At 42.7% G+C, this 17446-nt stretch overlaps 2 protein-coding genes across 5 annotated transcripts in view; one reads left to right on the top strand and one right to left on the bottom strand.

Annotated features, from left to right (window-relative positions):
• Positions 1 to 649: 649 nt before the first annotated feature.
• On the bottom strand, positions 650 to 17097 carry vps41 (VPS41 subunit of HOPS complex). The gene is made up of 28 exons (XM_079360916.1): positions 16892 to 17097; positions 16531 to 16569; positions 13161 to 13268; positions 11639 to 11716; positions 10464 to 10538; positions 9462 to 9524; positions 8589 to 8654; positions 6769 to 6888; positions 6532 to 6678; positions 6377 to 6443; positions 6128 to 6225; positions 5903 to 6032; positions 5660 to 5775; positions 5437 to 5555; positions 4627 to 4708; positions 4417 to 4509; positions 4198 to 4325; positions 3972 to 4116; positions 3841 to 3882; positions 3699 to 3749; positions 3476 to 3613; positions 3339 to 3393; positions 2645 to 2785; positions 2410 to 2546; positions 1465 to 1564; positions 1329 to 1373; positions 1147 to 1226; positions 650 to 1004 (listed from the first exon to the last, which is right to left on the bottom strand). Exons 1-28 carry the CDS (start codon positions 16910 to 16912, stop codon positions 924 to 926), a joined length of 2565 nt encoding a protein of 854 aa, XP_079217042.1. The 5' UTR covers positions 16913 to 17097; the 3' UTR covers positions 650 to 923.
• Positions 17095 to 17446, top strand: part of pou6f2 (POU class 6 homeobox 2) — a 71901-nt gene continuing 71549 nt past the window's right edge. For 3 of the 4 annotated variants that reach the window (XM_079360926.1, XM_079360928.1, XM_079360924.1), the window contains exon 1: positions 17095 to 17185. The gene's annotated coding sequence lies outside the window, so the exon portion shown is untranslated. Of the gene's footprint in view, positions 17202 to 17446 lie in introns of all 4 variants that reach the window. The other variant, XM_079360925.1, reaches the window with a different exon arrangement.

Raw genomic sequence — 17446 nt, 5'->3', positions numbered from 1 at the left:
TAAAAATTTTTTTTTTACTTATTTAACCAAAGTTCTCTTACTCGCATATTAAAAAGAAATCTACTAATATATCAAATACACATGGTAAATGAATCCGAGCTCGTGTTGAGATCTTTTACTATTGTTTAGCGTTTTAACTTATTTTTAAATTTGCTTTTACGATTTTGTATGAAGTTTGTATGAAATGTATTTAACTAAACTGAATGTACAGCACTTTGGTCCGCCTTGGCTGTTATAAATGTGCTTTATAAATGAAGTTGACTTGACATGACTCGTGCTTTTGTAGTTTTCTTAATACTCAAAGTGCGCATGTTACATTTACAACCATTCACAGAAGAGTTCATCAGTATTAACTCATCCATTCATACGACACCAACAAAGCAGCGGGAGCATCTTGGGGTTAAGAATAACTTAATATCTTTATTATCAAATTAAAATATATGCTTGTGTCTGGACTTTCGAGTTGACTTAATATTTAGAATGTAAATCAAAACAAAGCGTTCACCTTCAATAACTTATGGCCGTGCTAAATCCTCAACTAAAAAAATATTAACTATCAACTTTATATTAGTTTTTTTTTTTATTTTGACTTTAACAGAGCTACGATAAAGAAATGCACAATTACCAGACAAAAGACAAAGCCTACATATTTATTCAGCGTTTTTATTTTTCAGACAATGCAGATGTTTCATCACCACATCACATTAGTTCCAGGCAAAACAAGCGCAGTCTTTTACAGAAGTTAGAAATAAATATACAGAGACAACCCGATATAAAGGCATTCTTACAAGTGTTCAGTTCAGCGAGCGAGGGGAAGTTATATTTATTGATCAATGTACTCGATGACAACTGACAGTGAAGAGTAATCAACAGCGGGAGGGATAAAAGCATTAATAATGACATCGTGAGTGCATAAGTCACCGTTACTTTTTCATTTCTAGGATCCCACTTCCCGGCCCACGCCTCTTTGCGCTGCAGATGTTACAAAACTGCACACCGGGAATCTATAAATGAAGGAAAAGGTACAGAAGTCAAAATATCAATCACTCAGTCACTCAAGTTCTTTGAGACACAAAGGATGAAAAGAAATCCTCAGAGGAATACAAATGGGAAATGTTTGTGTTGTAGGCAGAGAGAGACACTCACGGTTCCTGCAGACGGTAAACATTCCTTGTGAAACATGTGTCTGCAGTGAAACACCACCACGTTAAAGGGTTTGGCCATGTCTGAAACACGTTTGTCACATTATCAGCCAGGATGCTCAAAATGCAACAATAAAAAAAACACACAAAAAAAAGCACAAATACATACAGTAACTACAAACCTACCTGATGGTAATATGGTAGCATGACACGACTCACAGATATTCTCCTCTGAAAGTAAAAGCAAGAACTTGTGTGAGTATCGGTCAACTTAATGTGGAATGATTCTGCTTCATGACGGTCGAGGAGAAACTTCACCCACCGTCCACCCTGACTCCTCTCATCTGTGTGCGGTGCATCTTCTGCAGCAGGGAGAGGGAGTCGGCCACCAGGATCTTTTTACAGCCTTCTCTCAGAAGAATCTAAGAAACAAAAACACAGCAACAGGGAGTTAATTCACCAGTTATTACAGTATGTTATGTCCCTAAATTAACAAACCTTACTGCAAGAGAGACACATTATTTCTTACTAAAGCTAAATATACCGAGCTCTCATTGGCTGGCACGGCCTGCTGTTAAGCTTCAGTGTTTAGCCAGCTCTGCATGTGCTGGACACTGTAGCTTCAGTGTTTAGCCAGCTCTGCATGTGGTGGACACTGTAGCTTCAGTGTTTAGCCAGCTCTGCATGTGGTGGACACTGTAGCTTCAGTGTTTAGCCAGCTCTGCATGTGGTGGACACTGTAGCTTCAGTGTTTAGCCAGCTCTGCATGGGTCTGTAAAGCTTTCTGCGTTCTAACCTCTCTCCATGTTTCAAAAGCATCTCCAACATTGATCCTAGTTTGAGCAGCTTTCTGCTGCTGGAGCTTATTAGAAACATGCAGAGGCTTTTTAGCTCGGGTACAATCACTTCTATCTGAAGCAGTTCCACTGCCCGCTTCCATCGCTGCAACACCTGTTCACCTGATAACTGCTCTCATATCTGGCACACCTATGAACATGTTCTGCTCGATTGAGAGAAAATCTGCAGCAGGATATTTAACAGAACATCTTAATGTTGACTTTTTAAAATATTCATGCAACCTTGTTCTGAGTTTAATTGACCTTTTAGTCAATCCAGACATTTAACCTTGACTTGTGAATTTAATTATTTACTGCCTGTTTGAGATCATTTTCTTTTCCCTTTTATCTGAATACAAGCTACACGTGAAGTGAAGAACACTGTTAACACTTTAAAGGAATTATACATTGCAGGCTCAGATATGTCTTACTTGCAGATTGTAGTCCTGGAGGATTTTTACCAGCGAGTCTCTGAGGTTTGGTATCTCCATGCCCTCCTTAATGCGATGGATGAGCAGGATGGGATCCACGTGAGTACCAATGTTATTAAGAAGGCCGGTGATGAACGCTGCAGAGTGAAGGACAGAGAGAAAAAGACAGAATGTAAAATAAAAACACAGGAAGAGGACGAGAATAACCGAGTGAAAAGGAGAGAGAGTCTCGTACGTGGTTTGTCAATCGAGTACGAGATGAGGTCCTCCCACAGCTCTGCATCGTCCTGCTCTTTGGCAAACTCGATGGCCTTGTCCACGTCCTCCAGCTCCTCCATGATCATCTGCAGCGCCCGCCTGCAGTTGCCCATCCTGCCTGCAAGAGACACGCAGCATTACTTTGATTTTCATCAACGTGACTCTTGTTCTTGTTTTACTCGCCCGTTTCTTTTCCACTCTGTTTATCGGGTGAGGAAAGCTGCAGCGGCTGAATTCGACAACAATCAATTTGATTTGTATATTTATTCCAAAGATGTAACATAAGACAAAATGAAAATTGAAAAAAATTAAATAAAATTGACTAATCAATATTAACCTGTAAAAAAGAAAGAACACTTGGACTTAAATCCACACTGTAAGGACATGTTGGAGGACAAGTATTTCCCCACGTTGCCTCTGTTGAACAGAGGAGGCGGAGTTTATGAACTATACTGCAGGCAGCCAGCAGGGGGAGCTCTTTTGGCTTCACCTCTCAGAAGCACTTGTGCTGTCCATTTCATATACACTCTAAGATTTGATGTAAACATCGGGATCTGTAAAAACGGCGCTGATGATACACACGATGGGTTCAGCACACAGTTCACACATATCACATACAGTCGGTGCAGATGTTTTGGGATATTTTTCATATATCTTCGTCGAGAACTTACTGAGCAAGAAGACGGTCTCTTCTACAAAGTTCCTCTGCTGACAAACCTCCAGAGCCTGAGAGGGAACAAGGTGACATGTCCATTCTGGAAACTTGCAGTTTAAATCTTAAGGGTGCAGACAGCAGCATGATGTTCACCTTTTCAAGGGGGCAGTGGGTGCTGTCCCTCAGGAAAGGCAACAGATTAGGACGGTCGTATTCGGCATACAGGACAATCTGCCTCTCATGGTATCTCTGGCCTTTGTGGTGGTCCCGCTTGAACAGCTTATGGAGGTACTGTGTGGACAAAAGGAGCGGGATTAGCTCCGAAATTCAATTCTCACGAGTGAATCTGGTTTCATTTCAGGATACATCAACTCGCCACGTGCAGAAGTTCGGGTCTGTCTGCCAGCTCCTCCACCACCCTGTCGGTCTGTTCGGTGAGAGAAGAGAAACGACATGAGCGGGCGGCTGGATCACATCACACGCTTCATGACAGACGGACGGGAGCCAGGTACACTTACCGATATCTTGTCTTCATTATCCAGGAGCATGTCAACAGCTTTCTGACAGCACACAGACAGTGGAAGTATTACTCAGTGTCTTAATTAGGAGGATGACTCAACATGACATTAAAAGGACTCTTCTCTTTTACCTCTTTGTCAAAGTCCATTAGGAGGACGATCTTGTCTTCTATGGAGGAAAACAGGTTGTGTTTGTGGATCAGCTGGTAAACATCTTTGTGCCTCAGTCTCAGGTAGATCTCTAAGGCTCGGTCGTACCGCTGGTCGTACGTGTACCTGGAATCAAACACGGAGAGGTCGATGGGTGAGATTACATTTCATCCGCCGTCATTGAAGAGTCCTCAGATGTGACCTCACAGTTCAGCCAGCGTGGTGAGCAGCGTTCTGTTAGTCGGGTCTCTCTTCAGGTGATCGGTGACCGCCTGGACTATGGCCATGTTGTTGTACAGCTCTCCAGGCCACTCCCGGATCAGAGTGGCGAAACCCTGCAAGGACAGCAGAGGACGCACGACAAACCATGAGCTGTCAATCAAACAGCTCCGGGTTAGCTATTTGATGTGAGAGCGGGAAAAGCACCTCATAGTCAGTTTTAAGAAACTCATGCAGGATCATTTCGTAGATGGCCGGTCTGAGGCGAAGATCTCCTCGAGGTAAATACTGGCTGATGGCCTGACGTTGGAAAGAGGTGGAGCAATATTCAAAAAAGGCTGATACTGGAAAACGCACAGAACTTCACGAGCACAATGATTTTAAGTCAATGAAATGAAGACATCCGAAGCAGCTCACCTTTAACTGTCCGATGGTCTTGAATCTGTAAACTTCATTTTCCCAGAGGTCCATGTTTTTTCCGAGGACCTTTTGGCACTTTCTGCGCGAAGGAGAAGCGCTTAAATCATTCACATTGAACAAGAGAGAATCTGCTTTTTGAAGAAAGAAGACGCGCTCGCTTTATATTTATGATTCGATTCTTCACTCAGGAAATAGTGGTGTGAAAAAAAAACCCTGAACAAAATCAAGGTCAATTTACTGACTGGAAAACTGAGCGAGTGGGCTTGAGAGTCTAAAATGTCACAAAGCCTTCTAGTTCACTCGGATTTCAGAATAAAAGAATCTCTTTTCATATATTTCCAGTTTCCATGGTAACATGGTGAAAATAATTTGGATTATGTTCCAAGTTTGTTTTTTTTGTACTTTTTGAATAAAGGTAGACATTATGTAAGTAAGTAGCGGATTTTCAAAATAAGACGTGGTGTTTCGTGTAAAGGATCTCTCAGGCTGCAGGGCTGCAGTTTGACTTGGACTTTTATTTAGCTTACGAGGTCACGTCGGTGTGTCAATGAGTAAATCCAGGTGCAGCGCCTCAGCGGCTCAAAGCGTCTGCTTGGCCTCTATGAACATTAAATCTTCAGTTTTTACAGAACTGACAGAATCTTTGACCCTGAAAATGAAAATCCCTGAGAATGATGTTGTTTTCTCTTTTGTATCTCGGCATCGTCTTAAATTCGGGGAAACCTTGAAAGACCTCCTCAACACCCTTCCCTGGAACCTCTCTAATCAATCACCATCCTGCACACACTCAGGACAGGCCGAGCCCACCTGGCAGCGCTGTCGTAGTCTCCTTTCTCCACTAAGTGGTTGATGTAAGCCATCCCAATCTTCTGGACGTCGTGTCTCTTGATGTTTTTGAAGCTGATCTCTGCAGCCATCAGCGCCTCCTGTCACATTCAAACCACAGGAACAGGACAGGAAATGAAACTACTGTTGTATAATTGTAGAGCCGTGACCTTCTGTAGGAATCCTAAACGATACCAGCACAGACCTCGTATTTCTTCTTTTCAAGCAGCCAGTCGATGTGGTCATCTTGGTCTCGCTCTTTGGCCACGACGATGTCTTTGGGACTGATGATGTAGAAGAGCGACTCTCCCTCCGAATGCTCTGTTAATGAAAATTCATTCATGGCTCGGTCAGCTGACATTTGATGGGAGATGCTTAACAGAATCAGAGCGCAGTAAAAGCTCGTGTGACATTTCTCTGAGAGCAGGATTGTTTTTTTTTTTCTCACCCAGGCGGTAGTCTCTGCACTCGTTGTCTTGGAAGTTGCGCACGGTCAGCGCGTCAGACGAGATCTCCTCGCAGCTCTCGGGGAGAGGCTGGATGATGTCGAGGCGAGGCCGTGCACGAAAGTCCTCCTCCTGCACACACACACACACACACACACACACTGCTTATTATTGCTTAAAAACACACACGCCTCTAAAATAACTAAATAAAATGAAGATGTTTTTACCATGTGATCAGAATTCTCCTTCACAAAGTACAAGGTGACGAGCTGATCGGCGAGCGGCGCCAGACCACTGATGAAAAACTCGGTCTCAAATGCAGACACTGTTTTAAGAGACAAAGAGAGAACAAACTAAAGAGCTGCTTTGTGTTAGTAAATATGATCTGTAAGTTTAAAGTGGTCCAATGAGCTGCTGGATCTTCATTTAAACGCTTTATGATAAATACATTTTCTCATGCTGTGTGTATTTTGTACCTATTTCCACATAGCGACTGGGCAGATCTCTCATTTCAGTGGGATTTCGCTCTTTCACTACGCACATCTGAGAGGGGAAAAGAATTACAGACAAAAAAGTGTGAACAACCTTTAACGACCAAGTGATGAAAGCGAGGAGAAAAAACCTCACAGACCTTAATGGAAGTGCCCCAGCCGACGATGAGGGTGGTGTTGTCTTTCCAGCACAGGCTGCACGGGTACATGTCGGGCCTGAGGCTCACGTTATCACGCAGCACGTTGGTGATCCGCTGTTTGGTGCTGATGTCGTAAATCTTCACTCCCTGAGACGAATCAGGAAGAGGGAGAATATTAGCAACACTCAGAGAGGAAGTTCTTTTTTTTGTCATTGGCGTGTGTGAGCGAGCACTCACCACATTGTTGGCCCAGGCGATGAGGTTCGCTCTCCACTGGATGTTTGTGATCGAACCCTCGCCTTCGTGCAGAACCGACATCTTCCAGCGATTTAACCAGTTCCTTTCATACAGAAGCAGCTGTGAGAACAAATAAGTACAGTTTTCAAACAGCACAGGTTGCATCTAAAAAAAAAAAAAAATGAACAGAATGCAGTTGTGCAGCCCCGCCTGCAGAGGGCAGTAGATGAATATCACATCGCACAAGAGCAGCAACGTCAAAGCTGCGTCTGAATGTAACAGTCTGCTTGAAGTGTTGAAAACTTTTCACACCAGGATTAATAAAGTATGATTTTATCTCATATGCATATTTTAATTCCACTTGAGCACATTCAGGCAGAAAGACAATGAAGACAGACGAGAGAGAGAGCAGCACGTAAGCAGGGAAAAGCTTTTGCACATGTGTAATAACTTTATTGTCCCGGTATACGAGACAAATTTGTCCCCAGGGAGACGAATAAAGAAACCTTGACCTCGACAGCCAGTAGTAAAAGAAGTCATTTAAAAAAATGGTTAAAAATGGTTGAAGAAACTTAAAGGATGTTGGTTTAAAAAAACCCTGCACAGAAAGCGTTTAACACCAGATGCATGACGTGCTGGATGTCACACACCCTCACCATTTATTGAGACCCTTTAAAAGCAAAAAGAAAAAAAAAACACCACACTGTGTTGACTTCATGCTTCACGTTTACTTTTCGGTCTCTATGGAGGTGTGGGAGCTCAGCAGGAGGGTTTTTGTGTAAGGCGTGAGTTTTTAACCACGATGCAACGAGACATCGAGGAGGTCGTACAACTATTTTTTTTAAAAAGTGCTCAATGTTCAATGTTCCGGCTGTGTATTTCATGTGCTGTAAAGAGGACAATGCATGCCATTCACAGTCCCTGCATTGTTGCTGTCCTTACTTTATAAACTGATCCAAAAAAAAAAAAAAAAAAAAAAAAAAGAGCATAATATTACCAAGGATGCAGAGAGAAGGTTGTGTAAGGCTCTTTAATTCAGCAGTTGGGCTATGTTAATAAACAGTTTGCTCTACAAAGAGATGATATGACAAAAGAACTGTGGAGACAAAATTGAATTTCCTTTGACAGGATGTGGCTCCCGTTGAGGCTTATTGATTTTCATCACAGGCACATTGTGGAGGCCTTCACAACTTGGAACTGAGAGGAATCAGCAGCAATTGAAAGAAAATGGCAAAGTAACACTAACAATGGGGTTTCATACGAAAGTTGTTTTTCCTCACCTCGGTTGTATAAATGTCAGTTTATTTTATTTATAGATGATTTCACTTGCGAGCAGTTTATGCTTGTGTAATTGGCATGTGGTAATGGAAAAAGGTGCTTTTACTTTCCAATAAACAAAAACAAATCTAATGCCTGCGATACTTTTACCCTCCGTAGTGACAAAATACCAGAGTCCACTTTCAGGACAGATCACTAAATGTGCCCTGGAAAACCCTAAGACTATGTTCCCTCTTGATAATGACATCTGCTTGCTGCGCTTGTGAAGCATTGCCTTTCAAACACTGTTGAGCGAACAGCACTTTGTGAAAATGGCCAGCTCTCCCGAGAGCACTCCAGCAAAGAGGGAGAACAAGTAAGAGCCTTTCACACCAGACAAAAGGCCGAGCGCCGCCTTCAGCCGGGCCAAAGTGGGAAAAAAAAAAAAAAGTTAGCAGGTTTCCGGTTTTATCGGACACAATCAAAGGGAATTATCGTGGCAGGAAATGGGTGAGGAATGAACATAATGACTGCAAGAGTGAAAAAGAAGTAGTCAAACGTACCTTGTTGCCCCCTGTGACAAACTGTTTGTAGTTTGACCTGGTGAACTGAGGGTGTAAAGCCACCACCTGCAAGACAACACATACAGGCAGCTCAGAGTTAATGCAGGGTGAACCTCAGACTGTATACACATATGGACATCATATCTCCATGTATTTCTGTTGTACAGAACTGCAGCCTGCAGACAGGCGCGGACATATTGGTGCCTCACACTACAGCATTTAAAGCCTCCGCTAATTTTCAATGTCCGTCCTTCAGAGAGCTAACCGAAGAACAAATACAGACCGTTCTTGGGCCGTTATGAAGGAGACACACCAGGCAGAGTTGTTTGACATGTATTTCGTTTTTATTCTAAGGTTTGCCTCGTATCTGATTGGTTTAACCCAAGCGGCAACTTCTGGTCTTGAAAAATGAAGCCAACGCCAAAGTGCAGAGTTCGCCGAGTGTCTGGCTCCCGGAAGGCACGTACTGTACACGCCACGGTCAGCAAAGATTAACACGAGTACCGCCCGGTCCAAACACACTGACACCCCTGTTGTTTTAAAAACGGCTGTTTTGATTTTGAAAAGTGTTCTCAGTTATCTCGTTCGACGTGTACTTGACATGATTGACAGGTGGGCGCAGGAACAGACGGCGGACGTCACTGAGACTTTGTCCTTTAATATTTACAGTCTGTGGTTCAGTCGGAGGAGGCGGGGCTTATAACCAAGACAGTAGCCAGCTTCTGCTTCGATTCCAGGGGGAGGATGTATCGTACATCTTCTTATACAATCTATAGTTAATATCTTAAGAGGCAGAATGACTTATTGTAGTTGTGTAAGAGAATGAAAGGATACCAGACGCACGCTAAGAAACTAAAACGGGATGGAACTTACTTTGATGGGACAGTCGAAGTTCTCATGGAAGCCCTCTCTCGTATAGAGCCCGAACACTTGAACCTGAAACAAAGAGGAGACGGCAAAACAGCAAGCGAAGGTGAATAACTCAAGATGTCTCCTTTAATTGCTGCCTCTGCAACTATCCAGGGCCAGTGGGGGAACCGCGGTCAGAAAAAGACTTTGATTGGCTCCCTACTTCTCCACTGGGTCACCAATTAGTGGACAAGTTGATTCTTTGAACCCTGCAGGGTTCAGTAATAGGATTCCTCGACCTCAGTCGGCTACAAACAAACTCTAATGTACCTTTGGAGCGCTTGACATCCAGATTTTCTTCATCTCAGGCCAAAAAAAGCTGCCGAATAACATAAAACTGATGCAATCTCTCTCTCTTTTTTTTTTTTTTTTCTGCACCAGCGATTAAGGATTAAGTTAGATTTTCGAAGGATTAACAGCCAAGTGAATTGGTTGAGGGCAATTTTTCCAGCATTGATTTTAATTGTCTGCTACACTTTTTTTTTTTTTTTTTGTGCGACAAGATCTTGTTTTTGCCACCGGGGTGCGGGAAGTGAGGAGGGTGTGATATCAGAGAGCATATCTTTACTGCGAAAAATCCATGAAGGATGGTGGTAATGATGAGAAAAGACAAGATAACACAGGGTGGAGAACATGGAGGTATCGATAGACAGATGATGGCTGACTGACAGCTCATCCGAGTTCAAACCTCTCCTCCTTACTCTTCACTACTGGGTCAAGCTTTTTAAAAAAAAAAAAAAATCTGATTTGTGTGTCGATAAAGCTTGCCGTTAATGCTCACACTGCCTGCTTATTCCCCAGCAAACACTTCAGATCTGCAGCATTTGCATAACGTCAGATAAGATGAGTTTGAGTGTGAAGCTGAGGAAGAATCATGAAAGATGAAGAATACTGATTGTTGGTTTTTTTTTTCTCTCTGCAGGTCTCGGCATCAGTAACTGGCTGTGATGAGCGGAGAGATCTCACCTTCCCATCCTCGGAGCAGATGCCCACATGCTCTCCACTTTCATCCAGACTGATCTGGTTGATCTTCACTGAACTCTGCGGGGACACAATATCAAGGCATCTTTTTGTAAAGAAAAAAAAAAACGAGGCTGGCAAATATGCATCTCAGTGGCTGGAGAAATGCTGCTGTCTGACATTTACCCTCACTGAGAAGCAAGAGAAATCCTGAATGGAGCTTTGCATAAACTTTATGACACAAAGAAGGTCACAATGCACCGCTGATGCTTTTTAAAGTTTCCACTTAAAACTAAATGTTTCAGCTTCTTTTTTTTAAATCATCAATTTTCAGTAATTTCACGCAGGCTCATATTTTTGCTTTTCTCTGAATTGTCGGCCGGCTCACGTTGTCCATTCGGCACAAGCTCAGCGGCGTCTTTTCTCCTCACTGAAACGCCGTCTGTGTTTCTTTCAGCCAACGACTGATAAGTTCTTTAGAGGAGAAGCACTTGAATCAATGGGCTCAGCGGGGACGCTGCAGTCACAAGCACGAGAACAGGTAGAGAAATGTCAAACTGCCCATTCGTCTGGACAAATTAGACGAAATTACAGAGAGTTTTTTTTGACTCGCAAAGTCAATTAATATTCAGCATCAGTCCCTTCAGATCTGTGGAGAGGCTTGTGGGAAAGTTTGAAAGTGGGACTTCAGCCATCTAATGCAAACTACATTCGCCTACATCGTCACAATACAGGCTAACATTAGCTTGTTGAGGTTTGACTGTACATGCTGGACGTCTTCAGAGATGAGCCGAGTCGCTTCATGAGCTCCAGCTGTCTTTGGATCAAGCTTCAGATTTTCTGATCACAATATTCGTAAGAGTTCGATCCCGATACAGCTCAGACTGATGTAAATGTGTGTTTTAGCATGATCACTTTTACTGGCTTTTATTCTATTAAGATATTTGTCATAAACCAAAGTAATCAAAGAGGATGATCACATAGGATATATAATAATACGTCAGGGGACAGCAGATGGAAACTAGCATCCGCTAAATCTGGTACAAAGCATATTTTCGTAAGATTAATGTATTTTGTACATTGTCCCTGACAAATAAACTAATAAACTAATAAAATGATGAATGTTAACGTGTAATTATGACTTGTGTTGAGTAACTGCATCATGGATTTACTGTACTCACAATTTCAAACTTCTGAGTCACATTTCCCTGGATGTCCAGCAGGAAGACCTTCCCGAAATGTGTCCCGAGGGCGAGAAACTGGAAAGGGGAAAAAAATAAATAAAAAAATTATAATGAAAATTAAACCAGAAGACATTTTAAACAAATTCAAGATTTAGGGGGGGGGGGATCTTGTGCTGATGAAGGCTGTGGAAGAGGATAAAATAAGAAAAAAAAAGTAGTAGCTGAAGCTGGAGCGAGCGACATGGGCAGAGTGGGGATTGGGTGGGCTTGGAGGCAAAGCTGTGAAATTGCAGGGGGTGGAAAAGCCCTATTTATTAAAGCATACAGTGTGAAATGGCATTTTTTCCACCCTCAAATTAAAATGCTTAAGCATAATAAATGCAGCGTACATCTGACTTCTTCCCATGCTCCCAATGCAACCCAATCACCTCCCTGCCCAGCACAGAGCTATTATTCCTACTGCGCAGCAACTGGTTTGAGCTGTGTGTTTCAACAAAAGTGTGAATTGATGTGTGTGTATTGATGTGTGTGTGTGTATGTGTGTGTGTGTGTGCGAGTCCACTGGGACAAAAAAATTACAGAAACCGGGGGCTTTTGGCATTAGATTAAGTGTGTGTTCTTCCACCCCAGCCTGTGCTCCGTGCCCTCCTCCTAATCCCCCTCCCTTCAAGACCAGCATGTGGATGTGCGGCGAGCCCACCATGCTTCAGTGCAGTCTATAATGAAATGCTTATATTTACAGGCACAGCTGAGCATGTCAGACAGAGCCCCCTGCAATCTCCCCCAAATAAAATAACCCCAAAATAAATAAATAAAGGGTTCAACCTTGTGAGGCGGAGCGACTTTTAAAGGGATTTATCAGAATGGAATTGTTCAAATGAAATTCCGATTCAAACACTTAAAATATGAGGCAACATAAGGCAATGTGTGCTGTCGCTGGCTTTAAGGGTTGTGGGAGGTTTCCACGTGGGAGGGGGGGGAGGAGGGGGGGTACAGGTAGCTGGTACGCAGGAAAAGAAATCCCAGGAAGAAGGACAGTCAGATCAAATTTAAAATTTCAGCAAAGCGGTGTCTCTCGCTGTGGCACGCCTGCTATTTTGAGGTTAGAAAAACAAGAGGGAGCAAATCCTCAAAGTAAAAATAAATAAATGAAAATCAATAGCGGTTAATAAAACATCAGGTGAGGAGACATAACTGGCTCTGACTTTTTGCTCTGCTCAGGCGTGCACGTATGCCGCCGGTGCCACAACGATTAAGCGTCTCACGGAGAGTGGCCTTTCTTAAAAAAATATCAACAGAGGAGAGGAGAGAAAAGAAATGGAAGAGTGGGAATGAAAAGGAGGGGAAAACAACAGGCGGCTGGTGTCTTTCAACGCTCCTCCCCAGGTGGAGGTGAGAAAAGAAGGGGCTGCCTGAACGGATTGAGGGAAAGGGGATGAGAAGCGACTTTGACGAGGACAGCTCTCTGATAAATTATTTGAAATGTGTATTTCAGAGGACGCTGGATTGGAACCCGCACCTTGTCGTGGACCGTCATGCAGCTGGCGGCGTCCTTCTGCAGGATTTCCGTCACTCCGTTGGAGAGCCTCTCGTACTTCAGCTTGGGCTCCTCCTCGCTGTCCTCCTCCTGGTTCAGACAGTCGAGGGTTCAACATGGATTAATACTTCCTGTTTTGACCTGTTCTGCAGTGAACTCAAATGTACAAGGCAGAGGTTCAGAACTGGTGGGTCAGGACCCAAAGGTGGGTCACAGAGCTGATGAAAAAAAAAATCGGTTAACATCGGCAAATATCTGCGATAAAATTAGCCGATCGTGACAGCGTGACGCTATGATCAGCTGGACGATAAATCAGTCGAGCTCTACATGAAACCATCCGACTTCACTTCTTCTCCCTCATGACAGAATACAAACCAGGAATACTTAAAGAACTGTCATTAATTAGAAATTAAAGCATCATATTTGAAAACCGGTAAAAGAGTCACCGATCCATTTTCTCTTTCATCTACGTGTTTGGTCTGACGCAGGCAGAGGAAACACTGGAAAGTAAAAAGACAACGGGAGCTGATTGTTTTTCAGCTGCATTCACACAAAGAGGAAAATGCACCTCATGGTTTTACACCGTCCGTCGCTGACACGGTGTCCCCTGAGCAAGGCACTGAGGCGAGCAGGAGCGCGTTAACAGGGCTTCAAACTGTACGTCCTGCGTATGTGCAGCAGGAGATTAACGCACAAACAAAGCTCCCTTATACCTGGCGTGAAACGCAGCAGAAAACTATTCTTTCATCCCCTCCGACAAACATGAATAGTGTCATTTCATAAAGCAAACTTACGCTCTTCTACTGCGTTACACCTTCCTGTATGAGCCCACATTTGCGGCCAGTCACAGCCGGAATCTCCCCCATAATTCAGTTTATAACCAATGCTGCACAGTCTGTGGCTGCCCGGAGGGTGCATCAACTCAAAACATTGTCTGCCATTATGTGCTGCTGGGTTGGAGGTGGGGGGACAGCAGCGTGGAAAAAATGTTATTTTCAAAAACAATCCTTCCCCACTCAACAACGCCATATCGAGGCTATTTCCTGTGTATTCTGCTTGTGAGATTTCGGATGCGAGGGCATTTGTCACAGGTTTAACGGTGCATCAAACAACAAATACAAACTTCATCCCCACGGAGAGAAGCCACCTACTTTCAAACTTCTGCCATCTCTTGTTAGTTATCTTTTTGTTTCCTCAACTGCTCACTCTGCCTGTTTTTTTTTTTTTAACCATTTGTGAAAGATTTAAGAGGTTGAACCAAGTCACCGGCGCACAATCAGGATTCCTCTTCCGAAAACAAGCCTCCACTTCCTCTCTGCCTCAGAAAACAAAGTAGGGTCAGATAATCGGAGAAACACAAAATGGAAAAAAATGGAAAGAGCTTGGCAAGGCCAGTTGTGTTTGCACTGAATATTTTGCAGTAAATAAAGTGGACACATTAACTGATTATTCAGTCCTTCATGAACTGTTTTGATTTTCAGACATCTAAACTGTTTCAATAAGACTGCTCCGGGACATTTACCAGAATATCTTTGTGTGCTCGACAAAACATTTCAGGGATATCATCTCAGCCATTAGGAGACAAAGATTGTGTTTTTCCTGCACAACTTATTCAATGATTGAAAAGATAACCAGTGATAAACTTCTGGTTGTTAAAAATGGAGCCCATGTGGAAACACTGTAAATGCAGTTTGACGAGTGAAGAGAGTCATGGCGTAACTTTTAAGTCGCGTATTCCAAAGCTCGTTCTAACAACACAAATCAATGTGATGACAGTCTGGTGCAAAACATGAATTTCACCTTGTGTCCCCGCAGCGTTTTTTTTTTGTTTCTAAGCACCCAGAATCTGTTTTTTTTTTTTTTTTTTTTGCGCTCCGCCTTTTTTTGTGTGCAGCCGCTCCGAGTTGAAAATCTTAAAACTGTTCAGAAAGGCCAGCAGCACGCTGTTTCTAATGTACGATCTGTAGTTTTGTACCCACATCAGGAAATAAACGACCTCTAATAAAGACCATGCAGTAAATAGAAACAGAGCCGTGTCAGTCATACACAAAGACTGTAAATATTAATGGAGGAAGCCTGAGTGATGTCAGTCATCTGTTACAGCAGGGGGCGCTGGAGTCCCATCGGTGGCGGTCTCCACGCTGGAAACGCTGTGTCATCCAAACTTTTAGAAAACCGAACGACAGGTTGAAGCCGAAGCTCAGGCGGCCTAACGACTGATAACACATCAAATCAGAATCATTTAAAAACACAGCGTGTGAGGACGATCACTCATCGGAGCTGTGTTGTTTTATTGTACCAGGCTTTAAACATGATCATTCATGCTGTAAAAACGGGCATGTGTTTGTGCAGCCAGCTTCAAGCGGACACTCGACTAAAGGCAGGATCTTTCAGCTTGGTGTAGAGGCCTCAGATACTCCCTGAAGGTGTCCAGTGAGACTGCTACCAACAAGGGAACAGCAGGAGACACAAAGTAGGCTTCAATAAAACCGCAGCATTCAAAGTAAATAATAAGATCTTTTCAGACACACAACCATAAAGTATTAAGTTTGTATCGACTAAAAAAATGATGCAGGAGCTCTTTCTAAACAAATGTGGAGTTTTCCTCTTGCCCACTCTTTATTGTTTTTCTTCTCAGAGGTGCAAGCATCCGCCGCAGCCTTGCCCTAATATTTCATTCTCTTCTTCCCATAAAGACAATCTCCTCTTTGCTGCAATGCTTACGTGCAAAAGTTATATTTTATTTAGCCTACTTGTAATTCTCAGAAGCACAAGTGTACTCAAACATGCCCAAGCTCAGTCATAACGCTGATGGATCCGGAGAGCCAATCTGTAATTCATGAGTGTTTGACACCTCTCAAAAACCTGACAAAGATCCTGGTGGGATCAGGTGGAGTTGATAAAGGCTTGTGATGCATTAAAGTCCTTTTGTTGGACAGGAAACTTTATTTGAGGTTCAGAAATCAGCCATGAACTCAACTATGCGCGCGCCTGTCATCGTCGATATGATGCTGTAGATGCATTTTTTAAATGACACACTGGTGAGACTGACTGGTGCAACTACAAGACATTTAGGTGTAAGTTGACTCACACACTTTACCTCTATGAAAACATTTCTTTTTTTCTCCTCTGTGTGGGTCTGTAGGAGGACTGATGGCCAACATATCGGTGTGTGTGTGTGTGTGTGTATATATTTCTAAACACTACACTCCTTATGTAAATACTTAATGCAGTTTTTTTTATCCTGCACTACCAGACAATGCATTGACATGTCATTGTTATCTGCTGTGTAAAATTCACGTTTGAATGACAATAAATAAAGTGTAAGTCTAAAACTCACAGTGTTTCTTACCTCAGACTCATCTGTGAACTCCTCACTTGATTTTCTGGCCTGAATGAAAAGAAGAAAAAAAAAAAGGATGTATGAATATATGAAATGATTAAACCCACAGCAGGGACAAACATAAGACTTGCACAGGGCTCTGGAGATGAGCATGGACACTGTTTATTATTTACTAAAGACAACATTTAGCTGTGATATCAAAAATAAATCTAATACATCACAAACATAAGCTTTCTAGGAGACAGAAGCTGTAAAGAGTGCAAAGCAAACTAAATGAAAAGGCAGCTTACGTCACGTCTCTTATTCATTTTGTAGCTTATAGTTTCCAAAACAGAAAATATATCAAGCTAATGTTAGCATGTGTCCTTACCTGCTCTTCTACTTCCGCCATCGTTCCTCGCTGTATCCGCGATTTATAATATTTCTAAAATCTCAATTTGTGTTTAGAAGATGCATTTTTAATGTCCAAAAAATGCCGCAATTTTGTGGTTATTTCACATCAGGAACATCCACCACACACAACAAAGTGATGTTTGTTGTCGGAGCTGTTGGCTGTCACAAGTGAAATCACATGACTGAGTGAGAGCAGCGAGGCATCATGGGTATTGTAGTCTATCCCACAGAGGAGCTACGGAGCAACGCCAACTAACTGTCGACAGGAGAAGTGAGAATTCAAATTAGTTTCCACAACGTGTTTATATTTGTCCAAAAGATATTTTGTGTATGTCTTTCAGGGTTGTCTCAGCTCATGAATGTTGAGGCTTTTCTCTTTTGTTCATGTTTGAGACAAGAGTTTGGATAAGCTAAACTAACCGTTAGCCTCTTTTTATTCCGGTTAAAACTCAAATAATTCACTTTAAAGGTGTGAACATGGTGATGAAAACCACAAATCATGACTTCACAGATGGTTTTTATAGGCCAGCTT

The sequence above is a fragment of the Symphodus melops genome, assembly GCF_947650265.1.
Source record: "Symphodus melops genome assembly, chromosome: 14".
Classification (NCBI taxonomy): domain Eukaryota; kingdom Metazoa; phylum Chordata; class Actinopteri; order Labriformes; family Labridae; genus Symphodus; species Symphodus melops.
Note: the sequence above shows the minus strand (reverse complement) of the source record. Positions and strands in the feature narration are given on the sequence as shown.

Excerpts from the sequence above, each read along its gene's own strand:
- vps41 (XM_079360916.1), bottom strand. The coding sequence starts at position 16,912 with ATGGCGGAAGTAGAAGAGCAG. Across the intron at positions 5,776-5,902 it reads GTGCAGAGACTACCGCCTGG|AGCATTCGGAGGGAGAGTCG; the intron begins GTGAGAAAAAAA and ends TTTCATTAACAG. Across the intron at positions 5,556-5,659 it reads TTGAAAAGAAGAAATACGAG|GAGGCGCTGATGGCTGCAGA; the intron begins GTCTGTGCTGGT and ends TGAATGTGACAG.